This window comes from Suricata suricatta, chromosome 1 (genome assembly GCF_006229205.1).
Source record: "Suricata suricatta isolate VVHF042 chromosome 1, meerkat_22Aug2017_6uvM2_HiC, whole genome shotgun sequence".
NCBI classification, from domain to species: domain Eukaryota; kingdom Metazoa; phylum Chordata; class Mammalia; order Carnivora; family Herpestidae; genus Suricata; species Suricata suricatta.
Genome location: NC_043700.1, coordinates 34,236,968 through 34,257,006, shown reverse-complemented (window position 1 = coordinate 34,257,006; position 20,039 = coordinate 34,236,968). Strand labels below are relative to the sequence as shown.

Below are 20,039 nucleotides of genomic sequence, written 5' to 3'. Positions count from 1 at the left end.
TTTAAAATATATGGAAACAAATGAAAATGAAAATACAACAATCCAAACTCTGGGACACAGCAAAAGCAGTCCTAAGAGGAAAGTATATTGCAATCCAGGCCTATTTCAACAAACTAGGAAAAGCAAAATTCAAAATCTAACAAAGCATCTAAAGGAACTAGAAGGGGAGCAGCAAGAGAACTCCAAACTCAGCAGAAGAAGAGAAATAATAAAGATCAGGGAAGAAATAAACAATATTGAGTCCAAAAAAACAGTTGAACAAGTCAATGAAAACAAGAGTTGGTTTTTTGAAAAGATAAACAAAATTGATAAACCTCTAGCCAGACTCCTCAGGAAAAAAAAAATACCCAAATAGACAGAATCATAAATGAAATGGATCTATTGAAACCAATCCCTCAGAAATACAAGCAATCATCAGAGAGCACTATGAAAAATTATATGCCAACAAACTGGACAATCTAGAAGAAATGGACAAATTTCTAAACACACATGCACTACCAAAATTCAAATGGGAAGAGATAGAAAATATAAACAGACCCATAACCAGTGAAGAAATTGAATCAGTTATCAATAATCTCCCTAAGAATAAGATCCTGGAGCCAGATGGCTTCCCAGAGGAATTCTATCAAACATTTAATGCAGAGTTAATAAACATTTTCAACTATTCCAAAAAATAGAAATAGAAAGAAAACTTCCAAACTCATTCTACAAAGCCAGCATCACTTTGATTCCCAAACCAGAGACCCAACAAAAAAAGGCAACTACAGGCCAGTATACTTAATGAATAACACTTCCTTACACCATACACAAAAATAAAATCAAATGGATGAAAGATCTAAACATAAAACCACCTCACACCAGTCAGAGTCGCTAAAATTAACAAATCAAGAGAATATAGATGCTGGCAAGAATGTGGAGAAACAGCACCCTCCTACACTCTTGGTGGGAATGCAAACTAGTGCAGCCACTCTGGAAAACAGAGTGGAGGTTCCACAAAAACTATCAATAGAACTCCCCTGTAATCCAGCAATAGCACTGCGAGGGATATACCCAAAGGATACAGAAGAGCTGTTACATGTACCCAATGTTCATAGCAGCACTTTCAACAATAGCCAAATTATGGAAAGAGCCTAAATTCATCAACTGATGAATGGATCAAGAAGATGTGGTTTATATATTCAAAGGAGTATTACATGGCAATGAGAAAGAATGAAATACGGCCATTCATAGCAACGTGGATGGACCTCAAGGGTGTCATGCTAAGCAAAATAAGTCAGGCAGAAAAGGACAGATACCATGTTTTCACTTATATGTATAACAAGAGAAACTTAACTGAGAACCATGGTGAGGGGAAGGAGGGAAAGAGAGTCAGGGAGAGGGAGGGAGGCAAATCATGAGAGACTCTTGAATACTGAAAACAAACTGAGGGCTGAAGGTGGAGGGGGAAAGGGGATGGGGATGATGGACATGGAAGAGAGCACTTGTGGGGAATAGTACTGGGTGTTATATGGAAACTAACTTTCCAATAAACTATAAATAAAATAAACAAACAAACATAAGACAAGGAGACATCAAAATCCTCAAGGAGAAAACAGGCAAAAATCTCTGACTTTGGCCGCAGCAACTTCTTATGCAACACATCTCCACGGGCAAGGGAAACAAAAGCAAAAATGAACAATTGAGACCTCAGCAAAATAAAACTTTTTCACAGTGAAGGAAACTAAAAAAACTAAAAGTCAACCTATGAAATGGTTAGTTTTCTAAATCTACAAAGAATTTATCAAACTCAACACCCAAAACACAAATAATCCAGTGAGAAATGGGCAAAAGACATGAATAGACACTTTTCCAAAGAAGACATCCAGATGACCAAACAACACATGAAAAAATCCTCAACATTACTCATCATCAGGGAAATACAAATCAAAACCACAAGGAAATACCACCTTACACCTGTCAGAATGCCTAAAATTAACAACTCAGACAACAACAGATGTTGGCGAGGACACAGAGAAAAAGGATCTCTTTTGCACTGCTGGTGGAAATGCAGCCACTTTGTATAACAGTATGGAGGTTCCTTAAAAAATTAAAAATATGGCCCTTCGTAGGAAAGTGGATGTACCTTGAGGGTGTCATGCTGAGTGAAGTAAGCCAGGCAGAGAAGGACAGAAACCATATGTTTGCACTCATAGACCTAGCAGGAAAACAAGAGAGACCTAATGGAGAACCAGGGGGAACGGAGGAGGGAGAGAGAGTTGGGGAGAGAGAGGGATGCAGAACTTGAGAGACTATTGAAAGCTGAGAATGAACTGAGGGTTGGGGGAGAGGGGGGAGGGGGGAAGACAGGTGGTGGTGATGGTGGAGGGCACTTGAGGGGAAGAGCACTGGGTGTTGTATGGAAAACAATTTGACAATAAAATATTATGGAAAAAAAATTAAAAATAGAAATATCCTACGACCCAGCAATTGCTCTAATAGATATTTATCCAAGGAATGCAGATGTGCTGTTTCAAAGGGGCACATGCACCCCAATGTTCAGCAGCACTATTGACCATAGCCAAAGTATGAAAAGAGCCCAAATGTCCATTGACAGATGAATGGATAAAGAAGACGTGGTACACACACACATACACACACACACACACGCACGCACACAATGGAGTATTACTCAGCAATCAAAAAGAATAGAATCTTGCCATCTGGAACTACATGGATGGAACTAAAGGGTATTATGCTAAGTAAAATTTGTCAGTTCGAGAAAGACAAATGTCTTACGACTTCACTTATATGAGGACTTTAGGAAACAGATAATCATAAGGGAAGGGAAACAATAATAATATAAAAACAGGGAGCTGGAAAAAACTTAAGAGCCTCTTAAATATAGAGGACAAACAGAGGATTGCTGGAAGAGTTGTTTGAGGGGGGATGGGCTAAATGGGTAAGGGCCATTAAGGAATCTACTCCTGAAATCATTGTTGCACAATATACTAAATAGTTTGGATATAATTTTAAAAATAAATTATTAATAAAAAAACAAGAATCACCATACTATTTTCTACAGAGGGTGCAGCATTTTACATTCCCACCAGCAATACACAGCAGTTTCAATTTTTCCACATCCTTACAAAAATTGATATTTTCTGAAAAATTTTTTATAATAGCTATCCTAATAGGTAGGAAATGGAATCTTGTAGGTCTGACCTGCAATTCTCTAACAATTAGTGATGGTAAGCATCTTTTCATGTCATATTGACCATTTGTATATCTTCTTTGGAAAAATGTCTGTTCAAGCCCTTTGCCCATTTTTTAACTGGGTTATTGGTTTCTTTGTTGAGTTATAAGAGATCTTTACATATTTTGGATATAAATCCTACATCATATACATGATGTATAAGCGGTGCCTGGGTGGCTCAGTCAATTGAGCATCCAAATTTAGCTCAGGTCATGATCTCCCGGTTTGTGGGTTGGAGCCCTGTGCTGGGCTCTGTGCTGACAGCTCAGAGCCTGAAGCCTGCTTCAAATTCTGTGTCTTCTTTTCTCTCTGCCCCTCTTCCACTCATGATCTGTCTCTCTAAAATTAATAAACATTAAAAAAGTAAAAAATATATATACATATAATTTATAAACATTTTCTTCGATTTTGTGGGTTACATTTTCAGGTTGTTGATCGTGTCCCTTGATGAACAACAGTTTTCAATTCTGATGAATTCCAATTTATCTCTTTTGTCTGTTGCTTGTGCTTCTGGTGTCATATCCAAAAAATCACTGGCAAATCTAATGTTATAAAGATTTCCCCATGTTTTCTTCTAAGAATTTTATAGTTTTAGCTGGTACATTTAAAAATTTGATCCACGGAGTTATTTTTTCTATGGTATAAGCATCCACCTTATTCTTTTACAGATTGATATGCATTATCTCAATACCATTTGTTGAGACGATTGCTCTTTCTTCCATTGAATGGTCATTGCATTCTTTCTGAAAATCACTATACCTTATATGCAAAGGTTTATTTCAGGCCTACTTATTTTTTATCAGTGGAAAATTTCAGTTTTCTTATTTTATTAATTTGTTTCCCAAGTAATATATCAATTTTGACAAAGGTACAAAAAAGCAATGGAGTAAAATTCCATATTTTTATCTTAGCTTCTATTAAATACAAGTTAGAATTCAAAAATTTTCTTTAATTGCCCATAATTATAAAGAAAATAATATTGATGAAGGGGGACATTTTACAATTCTTAATCAGACAAATGCAAAGGAAAAGAGAACACTAGTTTCTAATGGTGATGCTGACATCAATCATGTTAATTAAATCTCATAATACAACTCTTTGGATGATGAGATCAAAATTTTCCTTCAAGTCAAGATTCAATGAGTAAACAAAATATTTCTAATGGCAAGCAAGAAATATGGTATTCTCATCCAGACAGTTATGCTTCAGCATCCAATATTTGGTACATTTTTCATTGTAAACAAGCTCTAGGATTATATATTCTTTCATCTTTTACATTATTTGGACATAAACATGTATTTCATATGGTTTGCCAGTGGACAAATTGTGTATACAAAGTTGATTGGAAGGAGTTAGATGATGTAGCAATGATCAACATTATGAATAATCATTTTAATTGGTGCTTATGTTATAAAAATATATTCATTAATAGTACAACATCATTTACAATTGCTAAAAATAAAATAAAATAACAAATATGAAATAGTAAAACATGTAAAGTATCTGATGAAAATTATAAAATTCTGGTGAAGGAAATCAAAGAAGGTCTAAATAAATGGAGAAACATATTGTGTATTATTGGAAGTAAACACAATTTATAACAGCATGATATTTAAATAAACATAGATAAACTTATTCTAAAATGTATATGGAAAGGAGACCCTAGGGCAGCCAAAACAATTTTGTAAAAGAATAATATAAGAGGAATCTACTTTCCCATGTTAAAGATTACTGCACAGCAACAATAATGAAAACAGCATAGCAATGGTGGAGAAAATGACACACAAAGCAATGGAAAATAGAATAGATAACTGAAAAATACACCAACACGAGTGTCCAATTAATTTTTTATAATGTGCAAAAGCAATTCAATGTATGAAGGTAGTTTTTTCAAAGAATTATAATGGAGCAATTGGATACCTATCAATAAAAAAGTTAATCTCCCACCCTTTACAAAAAGTAACTAAAAATAGATCCATAGACAAAAGACACAAAACTAACACCTTTTAGAAACAGACAAAGAAGAAGGCAAAACATAAGAGAGTCTTAAATACAGATAACAAACTGAGGTTTGATGGGGGTGGGGTAGAAGGGAAAGTAGGTGATAGGCCTTGAGGAGGGCACATGTTGAGATGAGCGCTGGGTGTTGTATGTAAGCCAATTCGACAATAAATTATATTAAAGAAATAAAATAAAATAGAAATACCATGGCAGAAAATTCAGGATTTAAGGTTAACAAAGAGTTCATACACTTGACACCAAAAGTATGACCCAAAATGAAAAAATTACAACTTATCAAAATAAATATATATTTTTTAAAAATGGGTCTACAAAATACAATTACAGGACTGAAGAAAATACGTTAAGATTACATATCCAACAAAATAAATGAACCTAGAAAATTAAAAAGAAATCTGAAAACTCAACATTTAAAAAACACAATCTAATTAGAAAATGGGCAAAAAATATGAATAGGCTTTTCACTGAAGATGATATACAGATGCCAAATAAACACATTAAAGATATTCAATATCATTACCTAATAGGGAAGTTGAAAATGAATCCATAATAAGATATTAATACATAGCTAATAGACTGGCTAAAAAAAAGTGGTATCTTCAAATGTTGGCAAGGATGTCAATAAACTGAGTCATTCATATATCATTGTTGGGAATGTCAAATGTTACAGCCATTCTGAAATAGTTTGGTAGTTGCTTATAAAACTATAAATGACTTATCATTGACCCAGTAATGTAATTCTTGGGATGTTTCCTCTGGAATTAAAAATTCACTCTCCTGCATAATTTTCTATGCAAATTATCATTGCAGATCTATTCATAACTAGCTAAAAATTGGCATCCACCCAAATGTCCTTCAGTGAGTAATTAGACATATTTTTATAGATCCACACCAAGGAATACTAGTCATCAATAAAAAGAAATAAAGTATTTATACATGCAACAGCTTGGATGCAATCATGGAAATTATGCAAAAGAAAGAAGCCAATTTCCAAGAGATACAAACTCTATGATTCCACTTATGTAACATTAATGAAATAATACAATTAGAGAGATAACAGTTTAGTGGTTGCCATGAGCTAAAAATGGCAGAAAGAAGGGATCAGTGTAGCTATATAAAAGGATAATATTAGGGTCCATATGGTGATCATAGAGTTTTGTATCTTGATTGTGTTGGTGTGTTTGTGGATACACAAATTTGAACATGTGGTTCAACTGTATAGAACTAAATACATACACACAAATATATGTACACAAATGAATGCATGTATTCTGGTGAAATCTAGATAAGGTCTGTACATTTTATTAATGTCCATTTCAAGGTTTTGATATTGTACTATAGCACGGAATCCTGGAGGAGGTTGATGGAGGCTGAGTAAAGAGTATAAAAGACCTCTCTGCATTTCTTTCCAACTTTTTGGGAATCTATAATTATTTCAACATAAAAAGTTAAATGGAAATCACAATGGAATATCACCACATATCTAAAACTGGCAAAGCCAAATTAAACCAAATGCGCACCAAAAAAGACAATATCAAATGCTTGTGAAGTGTGGACTATCTATGCAGAAAAACTGGAAATTTCATAGATGAATAGAGAGAATAATAAAGTGGTACAGCCACCATGGAAAATAGTTTAGCTGTCTCTCATAAAATTAAAAATATACTTAGTAAAAAAAGCGCACTTAGTAAATGACTCAGCAGTCTCACTCTTATTTATCCCAAAGTGAGAACTTATATATACACAAAGTCTATGTGCACATGTTCATAGTAGCTTTATTCATAATAGTCAAAATCAAGAAACAATCAAAATACCTTTCAATGGCTGAATACATAAGCAAATTGTATCTATTCTATTGAACAATAAAAGAATGAACTCTTAAAACATATGACAACAGGAATGGATCTCAAATGCATATGTACTTAATATGGCATCCTGGAAAAGACCAATCTATAGGGACAAAAGTAGGTAATTGGTTGCCAGGAGTTGGCAGTGGGGGATCAATACAAAGGGACAGCCAGGAGGAAATTTTGAGGTGACTATGGTGTTGGAACAAGAGCCTGGACGTTTTTTTTCAATATCCATTGTATACCACAGAGTGAATGTTACTGTATATAAACTTTTTAAATACAACACGTTTAATAAAAACAAATATTAAGAGCTGATGGCTGACTTTTTCTAAAATTTCCAAAAATATATCAGTGTATAGATTTAAGAATCTCAGCCAACCCAAGCAGGATAAATTCAAAGAGACACACATCTTGGTAAAGCATAGTGAAACTTATAAAAATACCTCTGAAACTCAGACAAAGAAATAAAGAAACATCATATTATTGGGATGAATGATAAGACAGATACTGCATTCTCATCAGAAAATGTAAGCTTAGATACAAACGGATGACATCTTTGAACTGCTGAAAGTAAGATTTCCCAATGTAGAATTCTACTTCCAGTGAAAATACACTTCACAATTTTAGACATTTTTATAAAAACATTTTGAAGATAAAAGCTGAGGCCATTGGTAACTGCAAGGTACAAATATAAAGAAACACAAAAGGAAGTTTTTCAGTGTGTTAAGAATATGATGCACATGGAAATTTGAATGTACTGGAAGAGTTAAAAGGCCCCTGAAAACAGTAAATGGATGAGTAAATGTAAATATTTATATTAAAAAATCTTTAACATTCCATTAGCTATTTAGGCAAATATAATAATGTATTATCAAGTTAACTGTGTGTGTGTATATATATATATATGTATACATACATACATATAGTTATATATAGGTATATGTATTTATATATAATTACAAAAGTGCAAATGATGAATAGATATTAATGGAATTATACTGTTATGTTTTTACATATTAATATTTAGAAAGAAATGAATGTGTTGTATTTGTTCATGAGTGTTCACCAAGTAAATTTAGAAATGTTTCATGCCATTTACTACCCATACACATGGATATCGATTTTATTACCTTTACCTTTCAATAGTTAACTGAAGATGGTTAACTTGGTTGTGAGTTAGCACATCACAATATGAATTGTGAATTCCACATCCTTGGAATATATAAATACATAATAAAACTATGACCTATTCTGTAGTTTAACCATGTGTATCTGGAAAACTCTGCTCTATAAACAGAAATGTTTTGGGAAGCATGGCTAAAATTAAAGGAAGGGCTATTAGTATGCTCACTCCTTGGTTGGAACTAAAAAATATATACAAATGTTGATAGACAGTATGATCTAAAGCTATACTGTTATAGTTGCCTCTAACCACAAGTGGCTGCTTAAATTTAAATTAAATACAGTAAAACAAAATGGAAATCAAGTCTTTAGTTTCTGTATCCACATGTCAGGTGCTCAATAACCACTAGTCCGCGGAGACGATGTCTATAAGCACACAAAGCTCTACTGAAGCACACTTATCCAGATACTAACCCTCTAGAAACCAATACCCATCATTATAACTTCCTCCTGGTGATGATGGTTTTGGATAACAATTTGGAGGAGAATATCCAACATCACAGTGGCAATTTTGCTTACTATTGCAAACCTAAAACCAAAACCAAAAAATATATATAAGAACATTTCGTGTATAAGGTAAAAATTAAACGCATTATTTATGACTGTGAGATAATGTAAGTTATTAAAATATGATAATTTCATATATTATAGGTAGTTTTAATTGTATTTTCATGAGAAAAATAATTTTTAAAATAAAATCTAATATATAAATGTCAATGCAATATCTTTTCAATGTCATAGATATTTCCTCTTATTAGCCTCTTGTGTTTTTAAATAAAAATAGGTAACATTCTGATACAACTGAAATGCATTATTCTAAAAAGTTTTAGAGGGGAAGAAAAAAACATGGTGGAGAAGTAGGGGATCTATACTTCCCGCCTGCATCTCTCAAACAGAGAAGGGTTGAAGCCAAAGGATTCTGAACTCCCAGAGTCTGGGAGGAAAGGAGACGGAGTCTACTAAGAAGAGAGCCTCATAGGTGCGTGATTGTGAAGTGGAGGCGATAAAAACGAGCAGGGACACAGAGGCACTGGGGGAGGGATCTCTTTCTGCGGAGAGACAAAGGGAAGAGAAAGGGCGACTGGGTAAATGTAAGACTGTAACTGGACAAGAGAAAAACCTCAGCCCAGGATGGAGAGGGATCCTACCATCCCATCTCTAACTGCAAGGTTTTTGGAGAGATGTCTCATCTCTTTCTGCGGGTCTTACTTTGGACTGGTTAGCTGGGCCGGAGGACAAAGGGAGTTCCTTCCAGGTTCGGGGGGTACCTCAGGGGTGCAGTTGGCATTGGGAGGAACTGGTCCCCTGCCCTGAAGTGCTGTGGCTGGCAGGATTACATTTTGGGCGCCATCATTAACACGCACAGAGTGAGAGCTTGGAACGCAGCTGGTCATGGGGCATAGATGGCCCACCTCATCTGTACCCACAGCAGTGAGGATGGATCCATAGGAGTGATTTGGGACACCTGGTCTGAGGAGAAGGGACTGGGGGGTCGCCATTTTTATCCCCACAACCACCAAGCCAGGGCCTGAAGGATCTGTCAGAGGCCCACAGTGGAGGCGGAACCAGCCTACACCAAATCATGCCAATCTGCCCTGGGGAGCAGCTTTCTTATGGGAGCCAGATGGGTGCTGCAGCAACAGACGGCCTCCTCCACCAAGACCAGCACTGCTGCATTGCTGTGATTAACTCTAAGTCAATTCTTGCTATTCATATATTCTTCCTTTTCTCATTCTTATGTCTCCCTTCTCTAGCCTTGTTATTCTGGTTACAGGTTTGTTTAAACACATATTTAATCCATCCCCCTGATGCATGTTCTACACCTCCATTTTTACCTTCCTTTTTCTCTCTGGAATAATATGACTATATAGTTTCTCTGGGCAACATTATCTTCATTTCTTTCTCCTCACCTCCTTCTGTATTCTCCTTTTACTCTCTCCAAATTAAGCCTTTTAGTCTCTCTGCCTAGTCAATGTTCATTTTCTCTTTCTCCCTGCCCCTGTCATTTCTCTCTTTGTATATGCTCTTCCATATGGGCACTGCTTCCACTCTGTTCTTTATTTGTAGGTGGGATTTCTGATTTTATGCTTTTAGACTGTTCTTTGTTTTTTTGTTTTTTTTTGTTATTTTGTTGGTTTGCTTGTTTTTTTTTTTAATTTGTTTGTGCTTTTGCGTATTCTCATTCCCTGTTTGTCTGTCTGTTTTCCTTTACAGGGCTACTTTAAGGAATAACCCAAAGCACACATTGTGGAGAGTCCCAAACATCACTACAAGTAGGGAAATAAAATAGCCAAAGTCACAACAAAAGAGACCAAATGACACCCTTCAAAAAACACTTCTGGAATAGCCAGACCCTGGACAGTGTATGAGCCTCCTTTAATATAGTAGTATTAACAGGTACAGAGCACATAATAAGCTTTTAAAACTCACAAGAGACAGAAAGAAGCCAAAATGATGAAAGGAAGAACTCTCCTCAAAAGAAATTCCAGGAAGAAGTGACAGCTAAAAAATTGTTCAAAACAGATATAAGCAACATAACTGAACAAGAATTTAAACAATAGTCATAAAGTTAAATGCTGGACTTGAACAAGGCATAAAAGACAGCAGAGACTCCATTGCTGCAAAGATAATGAATCTTAAAAATAGTTGTGATGAATTAAAAAATGCTATGAATGAGGTGCAAAATAAAATGAAGGTGGCCACTGCAAGTATTGAAGAGGCAGAGAGGAGAATAGGTGAATGAGAAGATAAAATTATAGAAAAAGAGTAAGCAAAGAAAAAGAGAGATAAATTGATCCAAGATCACAAAAGGAGAATTTGAGAATGGAGTGATACAATCAGAACAATATCTGTATCATAGAAATTCCAGAAGAAAAGAGACAGAAAGAGGCTGAAGGAGTACTTGAACAAATCGTAGCTGAGAACTTCCTCAACCTGGGGAAGGAAACAGACATTGAAATCCAAGAGGCACAGAGAACTCCCCTCAGACATAACTCAAATCGACCTTCAGCATGACATATAGTCAAACCAGCAGAATATAAGGATAAAGAGAGAATCCTGAAAGCAGCTAGGGATAAAAGGGCCCTAACATACAAAGGGTGACCTATCAGGCTGGTTGCAGACCTATCTATTGAAAGTTGGCAGACCAGAAAGGAATGGCAGGAAATTTTCAATGTGATGAACAGAAAAAATATGCAGCCAAGAATCCTTTATCCAGCAAGCCTGTCAATCAGAATAGGAGAGATAAAGGTTTTCCCAAACAAACAAGAATTGAAGGAATTCATCACCACTAAACCAACCCTACAAGAGATCCTAAGGAGGACCCTCTATGAGAGAAATGTTGCAAGGAATACAAAGTACCAGATATACCCCTACAAGCATGAATCCTACAGAGAACACAATGACTCTGAACCCATATTTTTCAATAGTAACACTTAATGTAAATGGACCAAATGCTTTAACCAAAAGACATAGGGTATCTAAATGGATTTTTTAAAAAAACCCATTGATTTACTGTCTACACGAGACTCATTTTAGACCTGAGGACATCTTCAGATTGAAAGTGAGGGGATGGAGAAATATCTATCATGCTACTGGAAGTCAAAAGAAAGCTGGAGTAGCCATACTTATATCGGACAAACTGGACATTAAAGTAAAGGCAATAACAAGAGACGAAGAAGGGCATTATATAATAATCATAGGGTCTATCCATTAGGAAGAGCTAACAATTATAAATGTCTGTGCACAGAATTTGGAAGCACCCAAATATATAAAACAATCACAAATATGAACAATTTTATTGATAAGAATGTGCTAATTGCAGAGGACCTTAATACTCCCCTTACAGCAATGGATAGATCAACTAGACAGAAAATCACTAAAAACAATGGCCCTGAACAACGCTTTGGACCAGATGGAGATGACAGACATATCTAGAACTCTACTTCCCAGAGCTATAGAATATACTTTCTTCTCAAGTGCACATGGTACATTCTCCAAGATAGATCAACATATTAGTAACAAAGCAGTGCTCAATAAATATAAAAGAATTGAGATCATACCATGCACACTTTCAGATCACAATGCTATGAAACTTAAAATTAACCACAGGAAAACGTTGTTAAAAACTCCAAAAGCATGAAGTTTAAAGAATATATAAAGAATGAATGGGTCAACCAGGCAATTAGAGAAGTGAAAAAATATATGGAAATAAATCAAAATGAACATACAACAATCCAAACTCTTTGGGATGCAGCAAAGGCAGCCCTAAGAGGAAAATACATTGCAATCCATATCTATTTGAAGAAACTAGAAAAAGCCCAAATACAAAATCTAACAGTGCACCTAAAGGAACTAGAAGCAGAGAAGCAAGAAAACCCCAAACCCAGTAGAAGAAGAGAAATAATAAAGATCAGGTCTGAAACAAACAATATAGAAAACAAACAAACAAACAAACAAACAATGAACAGATCAATGAAACCTAGTTGTTTTTGTGAAAAAATAAACAAAATTGATAAACCTCTAGCCAGGCGTCTCAAAAAGAAAAGAGAGAGCACCCAAATAGAAAAATCACAAATGAAAATAGATTTTTTTCAACCAATCCCTCAGAAATACAAGCAATTATCAGGGAATACTATGAAAAATTATATGCCAACTTACTGGACAACCTAGAAGAAATGGATATTTCCTAAACATTCACACACTAGCGAAACTTGAACAGGTAGAGAAAGAAAATCAGAACAGAACCATTATTAGTGAAGAATTGAATCAGTTATGAAAAATCTCCCAACAAATAAGAGCCCTGGGCCAGATGCCTTGACTGTAGAATTCTACCAGACATTTAAAGCAGAGTTAATACTCATTCTTCTCAAGCTGTTCCAAAAAATGGAAATGGAAGGAAAACTTCCAGACTCATTTTATGAAGCCAGTACCACTTTGATTCCCAAACCAGACAGATCCAGAAAAAAAAAAAGAACTACAGACCAATATCTCTGATAAATATGGATGCAAAAATCCTCAAGAAGATACTAGCAAATCGAATTCAACAGCATATGAAGGAATTATTTCCACCATGATCAAGTCGGATTCATTCCTGGGTTACAGGGCTGGTTCAATATTCGCAAATCCATCAAAGTGATACATCAAGTTAACAAAAGAAAAGATAAAAACCATATGATCCTGTCGATAGATGCAGAAAAAGCATTTGACAAAAACAGCATCCTTTCTTGATATAAAACCTCGAGAAAGTTGGGATAGAAAAAACTTACTTAAACATTAGAAAGTTTCTATTGAAAACTTACAAAGAAAATTAAAGAAGACACAAAGAAATGGAAAGAACATCCCATGCTCATGGACTGAAAGAATAAACATTGTTTAAATGTCATTATTACCCAAAGCAATCTACACATTCAAGGCAATCCAAATCAAAATTGCACCAGCATTCTTCTCAAAGCTAGAACAAACAATCTTAAAATCTGTATGGAACCACAAAGACCCCAAATAGCCAACATAATATTGGACAAGAAAACCAAAACGGGAGGCATCACAATCCCAAACTTTAGCCTTTACTACAAAACTGTGATCTCAAGACAGTGTGGTATTGGCACAAAGAGAGACACATAGACACACAGAATGGAATAGAGAAACCAGAATTAGACCCACAAATGAATAGCAAATTAATCTTTGACAAAGCAGGAGACTATCCAATGGAAAAATGACAGCCTCTTTAATAGATGGTGCTAGGAGAACTGGTCAGCAACATGCAGAAGAATGAAACTAGACCACTCTCTTAGACCATACACAAAAATAAATTCAAAATGGATGAAGGACCTGAATGTGAGACAGGAAACCATCAAAACCCTGGAGGAGAAAGCAGGAAACAACCTCCATGACCTCAGCCACAGCAATTTTTTACTTGACACATCTCCAAAGACAAGTGAATTAAAAGCAAAAATAAACTATTGTGACCTCATCAAGATAAAAACTTCTGCACTGCAAAGGAAACAATCAACAAAACTAAAAGGCAACTGATGGAATGGGAAATATAGTTGCAAATGGCATATGAGATAAAGGGCTAGTATCCAAAATCTATAAGGAACTCACCAAACTCCACACCTGAATAATGAATAATCCTGTGAAGAAATGGGCAGAAAATATGAATAGACACTTCTCCAAAGAGAACAGGCAGATGGCCAACAGACACATGAAATGTTTCTCAGAGTCACTCATCATCAGGGAAATACAAATCAAAACCATACTGAGATACCAGCTCATGCTGGTCAGAGTGGCTAAAATGGACAAATCAGGAGACTATAGATACTGGCAAGAATGTGGTGAAATGGACATTCTCCTACACTGTTGGTGGGAATGCAAACTGGTGCAGCTGCTCTAGAAAACATTATGGAGGTTCCTCGAAAAATTAACAGAACTCCCTTATGACCCAGCAATAGCAGTGCTATGAATTTACCCAGGGGATACAGAAGTACTGACACATAGAGGCATATCTACCCCAATGTTCAAAGCAGCACTTTCAACAATAGCCAAATCATGGAAACAGTCTAAATGGCCAGCAACTGATGAATAGATCAAGAAGATGTGGTTTATATATACAATGGAATACTACTTGGTAATGAGAAAGAATAAAATCGGGCCATTTGTAGAAATGTGGATGGACCTTGAGGGTATTATGCTAAGTGAAATAAGTCAGTCACAGAAAGACAGATACCGTATGTTTCCACTCATATGTGGATAAAGGGAAACTTAACAGAGGACCATGAGGGAGCTGAAGTGGAAAATAATAGTTAAGGAGAGGGAGGGAGCCAAACCATAAGAGACCCTTAAATATTGAGAACAAACATGGTTGATGAGGGGTGTGGGAGAGGGGAAAATTTGCGATGGGCATGGAGGAGGGTACTTGTTGAGATGGCACTGGGTGTTATATGTAAACTGATGTGACAATAAACTATATTTAAAAAAATACAAGTCCCAATGCAAATTAATGTGCTACAATAAAGAACTATAATATTATGCTTCTTATTTGGGTTTGTACAAATATAACCAAACAATTTGGAAAAAATAAATAAAAAATAAAAATTATAGAAATTGTGAAGCTAGAAATTATAAAATGGTGGGAGGTGACATAATATGAATTGTGCTACATATTTTTTAAATGCCTGTGATAAGAGCAAACCTTTACCAAAAAAATGAGGGGTGGAGGGACAAGGAAAAAGCATGCTTAACCAGTAAAAGATGTAAAATGTGTTGTGCTAAAAATAGGAAGACTATAAAATACCTACAAATATGATCTGGCAGACGAATCAAAAGGATCACAGCTAATATCGTGAATGGGAAAAAACTGACAGCCTTTCCCCTAGGCTCAGGAACAAGACAAGGATGTCCACTCTCACCATCACTATTTAACATAGGACTGGAAGGCTTAGCCTCAGAAATCAGAAACAAAAAGAATTAAAAGGCATACAAATCTACAAAAAGAAGTCAAACTTTCACTCTTTGCAGACAACATGATACTCTGTGCTGAAAACCTGACATGAATTCAGCAAAGCCACAGGATAGAAAATTGACAAAGAAGCAGAAAGAGAAATTAAGGAATCAATCCCATTTGCAATTGTACCAAAAACAATAAGACATCTAGGAATAAATCTAACTAAAGAGATAAAAGATCAATATTCTAAAAACTATAGAACACTTATGAAATAAATTGAAGAAGACATAAAGAGATGGAAAAGTATTCCATGCTCATGAATTGAAAGAACAAATGTCAAAATGTCTAAACTACCCAAAGTAATCTACACATTTAATGTAATCCCCATTAAAACAACACAAGTATTTTTCACAGAGCTAAAAGAACCCTAAAATTTGTATGGAACCACAAAAGACCATGAATAGTCAAAGCAATCCTGAAAAAGAAAAACAAAACTGGAGGCATCACAATTCCAGATTTCAAGCTATATTACAAAACTGTAGCCATCAAGATATAATGGTAGTGGCACAAAAAACAGACACATAGATCAATGGAGCAGAATTTAAAAAAAAACAAAAAACAGAAATGGACCCACAACTATATGACAACTAGATTGTCAACTAAACTTTGACAAAACAGGAGAAGTATATTTGATCGAAAAAGTCTCTTCAGCAAATGATGTTGGGAAATCAGACAGCTACATGCAGAAGAATGAAACTAGGCAACACTTTCTTACACTATACACAAAACAAATTCAAAATGGATGAAAGACCTAAATGTGAAACAGGAAACCATCAAAATCCTAAAGGATTTTGAAACCTCTTTGACCTTGACTGGAGAAACTTCTTACTAGATGCTTCACCAAAGGCAAGGGAAACAAAAGTGAACATGAACTATTGGGGCTTCAAATAAAAAGCTTGTGCACATCAAAAGGAAACAATCAACGAAACTAAAAGGCAGCCTACAGAATGGGAAAAGATATTTGCAAACGATATACCTGATAAAGGGTTAGTATCCAAAATCTATAAAGAACTTATCAAATTCAACATTCAGAAAACAAATAATCCAGTGAGGTAATGAGCAGGAGATATGAATAGGCACTTTTCCAAAGAAGACACACAGATGGCTAACAGACACATGAAAGGATGCTCAGCATCACTCATCACCAGGGAAATACAAATCAAAACCATGATGGGATACCACCTCACACCTGTCAAAATGGCTACAGATAAATATGTAAATTAACTATAGTTTAGCGTGTGAGATGAGGTTTAAAAAACTAAGAAGCTAGTCTGGCCAGAATTTGAGAAAATGCACATTTTCATCCATAATAGGTGGGAGCAAAACTGGTACAATGCATTTAAAAACATAGTATTTATGAAAATTTAAATGCTGCATAAGATTGGCCAGCTGATTTCATTACTAGCAATTTAAGAAATCAGATAAGTGTGCAAAGGTGAGTGTACAACAATGTTCATTACACCATTATTAGCATTAGTCAAGAAAAACTTTAACATAATCTAAATGTCCATCAGTAAATGAATTTTCAAATATAGTATTAAGGAGACATACAGGGAAATAAATTGAAACCACTAAAAGAGATCTGAATGGACAAGAAATACTAGATAATAAGTAATATAAATATATTAAGTATATGAGTATTTACATATTTATCAGTACACATGCATTCAATTATAAATTTATATAAGCATCTATAAAAGTATATTTGTAGTCTTTAATAAGCCCTTTCCAAAATTTCATACTCTTAATCTAACAATAACAGATTGTTTCATACTGCATTTTTGTACAAAGTTCAAAGCTTATTAGTTCATGAAGCCTTTAATAATCTTAACACGTAAATCATGTACATAAGTATAAGTAATGAAATCCATTTTACTTATTAATTGCAAGTTTCTAAAAGAAATTTCCATATCAAATAATTCCGAACCTTATTACCATTGTGGATAGTAAAAAGCCACTAATAGATTATAAACACTATGTGTAAAAATAGAGAAACTATTACATACCCCATGTCCACTGCAATTTGTTACTGAGTCACAATATTTTTTGGTTGAGTTCTTACTTATATCTATACAGGATCCTTCAAAACAATACTGAAATGTTAAAACAACCAACAAAAAATCTTTAAGGTCAAGCATTGAGCAATTGTACTTGATACAGAAATTAGATGCACAAGATAGGTATATACAGACACACACACACATCAGTCTGGATTTCATGACATCTGCTCCTTCTGATAAGAGAAGTTGGGAGTCCAAATGGCATTTAAGTAAGTACCTTACTACATATAAAATTTTGAGAATGATATACTACTTTTCCCATGAGAGAGTACAGTTGTGAGTTTATTGATACTAATTGATGTGAGATCAAAAACAGTCAATTCGTACTATTTGTAATGAACTAGGATCTGTCTTTGCATTTTCTATGCATTTTTCTAGTATATACTCAGATTGACCCTGTGAGAGAGATGTTTTTATCCTCATTTTAAATGTTTATTTATTTATTTATTTTTGAAAGGGAGAGCACAAGCAGGGGAGGGGCAAAGAGACAGGGAGACAAAAGTCTGAAACAGACTCCACGCTCTGAGCTGTCAGCCAGAGCCCAAAGCCCACAAACCATGAGATCATGACCTGAGTTGAACTTGGATGTTTAGCTGACTGAGTCACCCAGGTGCCCCATCCTCATTTTATATTTGAAAAAAGTAAATATATCATTTTAAGGACATTCATGAGTTATTGACAGAGCTAATACTCAGTGCAGGAGCTACTTTATTCACAAAGTTTCATATTGATCAATGCTTCATATCAGTGTTATTTTTATATTTATTTCCAACTTTAATGGTAATATCTCTTATCTTTACATTAGCACATGTGCTAGAGAATGTTATTTAATCTCTCCATGCCTCACCTTAGCCAACTTTGAATTTGAAATAGCAATTGATAACCCAAATTTTTTAAATGTAGGTTATAAGGATAAAATACTTTGCTAGACGTAAAAAACAAAAGCACATAGTAAATGCTCACTAAACACAAGAGACTTTTCTATTTACTTACTTCATTTTCATGTGGACTTTTTAAATGCTTATTCCTCTACTCATATTTTAATTTAATTTGATTATCTTTAGGGAAGTCTATAAAAATCATCTGTTGGCTTTACTCAGGTTATCTGATAGAATATACACTGTATGATGAATAGTCTTAAAAATCATTATTTCCTTTCACCATTAACCAATCATCATGAAGGAAGGAATATCAGCTTGTTCAGTAACTGGAAGTGCTCTGATGAAGCCAGCAAGAATAACAAATTTTCTACAAATTATCTGACCACAAAACCACTTTCATTCTAGAGCTCCTTAAACATTGTCATTGGGGCCATAATAACTAGTCATATTTCATTGGGTTGTCTTTAGGGGGAAAAGTCAGAAAAAGTTAAGACACATGCTTCTGATACAATTCCCTTCAAGTAAAGGGATCAATTTAGAGCTGGTTCTTTTGTAATGACAGCAAAAACAAGAGATGCTACAAAAGTATTTAGGCCTGGGCAGTGGTTGAGATGATGTTTTGAATATAAACTAATATACAAGACTTCCTTCTCTGAACAAAGGACACAGTGTCCCAGAAGCAGTCACACTGTTTCAAGGAAAAGAAAATACATATTTCTGAAAGAGAAATGCCTGGGTTATATAAGCATATTTTCATATAGTTCCAGGTAAGAAAAATGAAGTTAATTTTATTCATTAATTTATTGATTAGCTTAACTACCCCTTTTCAAATTTGAAATTAATATGCTGAGATGTATTCATCTTCCCTAGCCTACCTATGTGAACTAGAATCATTTCTCCTGTTCTAAATCTCATAAATAAATAATCAGAAAGCTTCCTGTGATACCCAATATAAGAAAACTTGCATTGCTGGAATATGCCCATCTCCATGCAGTATACTCTTCACCCAGTATATAACAGTATTAAATAAATGAGTGTTTTAATTAATAAAAATAAGTAATGTCTCCCTTCTCTCTCCATTTCTTTTTTTCCATAATATTTTATTGTCAAATTGGTTTCCATACAACACCCAGTGCTCTTCCCCTTAAGTGCCCTCCACCATCACCACCACCTCTTTTCCCCCCTCCCCCTTCCCCCCAACCCTCAGTTCATTCTCAGCATTCAATAGTCTCTCAAGTTTTGCATCCCTCTCTCTCCCCAACTCTCTCTCCCTCCTCCGCTCCCCCTGGTTCTCCATTAGGTCTCTCTTGTTTT

General features: G+C 34.9%; 1 protein-coding gene across 1 annotated transcript in view; it reads right to left on the bottom strand.

The window, feature by feature from the left end:
* LOC115300731 (A disintegrin and metallopeptidase domain 3-like) overlaps window positions 1–20,039 on the bottom strand; it is a 79,809-nt gene that overhangs the window by 14,541 nt on the left and 45,229 nt on the right. The window contains exons 12-13 of the mRNA XM_029950242.1: window positions 17,791–17,877; window positions 8,698–8,812 (exon numbers count right to left, since the gene is read on the bottom strand). Of these exons, the coding sequence (XP_029806102.1) occupies window positions 8,698–8,812; window positions 17,791–17,877 (202 nt within the window). The remainder of the gene's footprint in view (window positions 1–8,697; window positions 8,813–17,790; window positions 17,878–20,039) is intronic.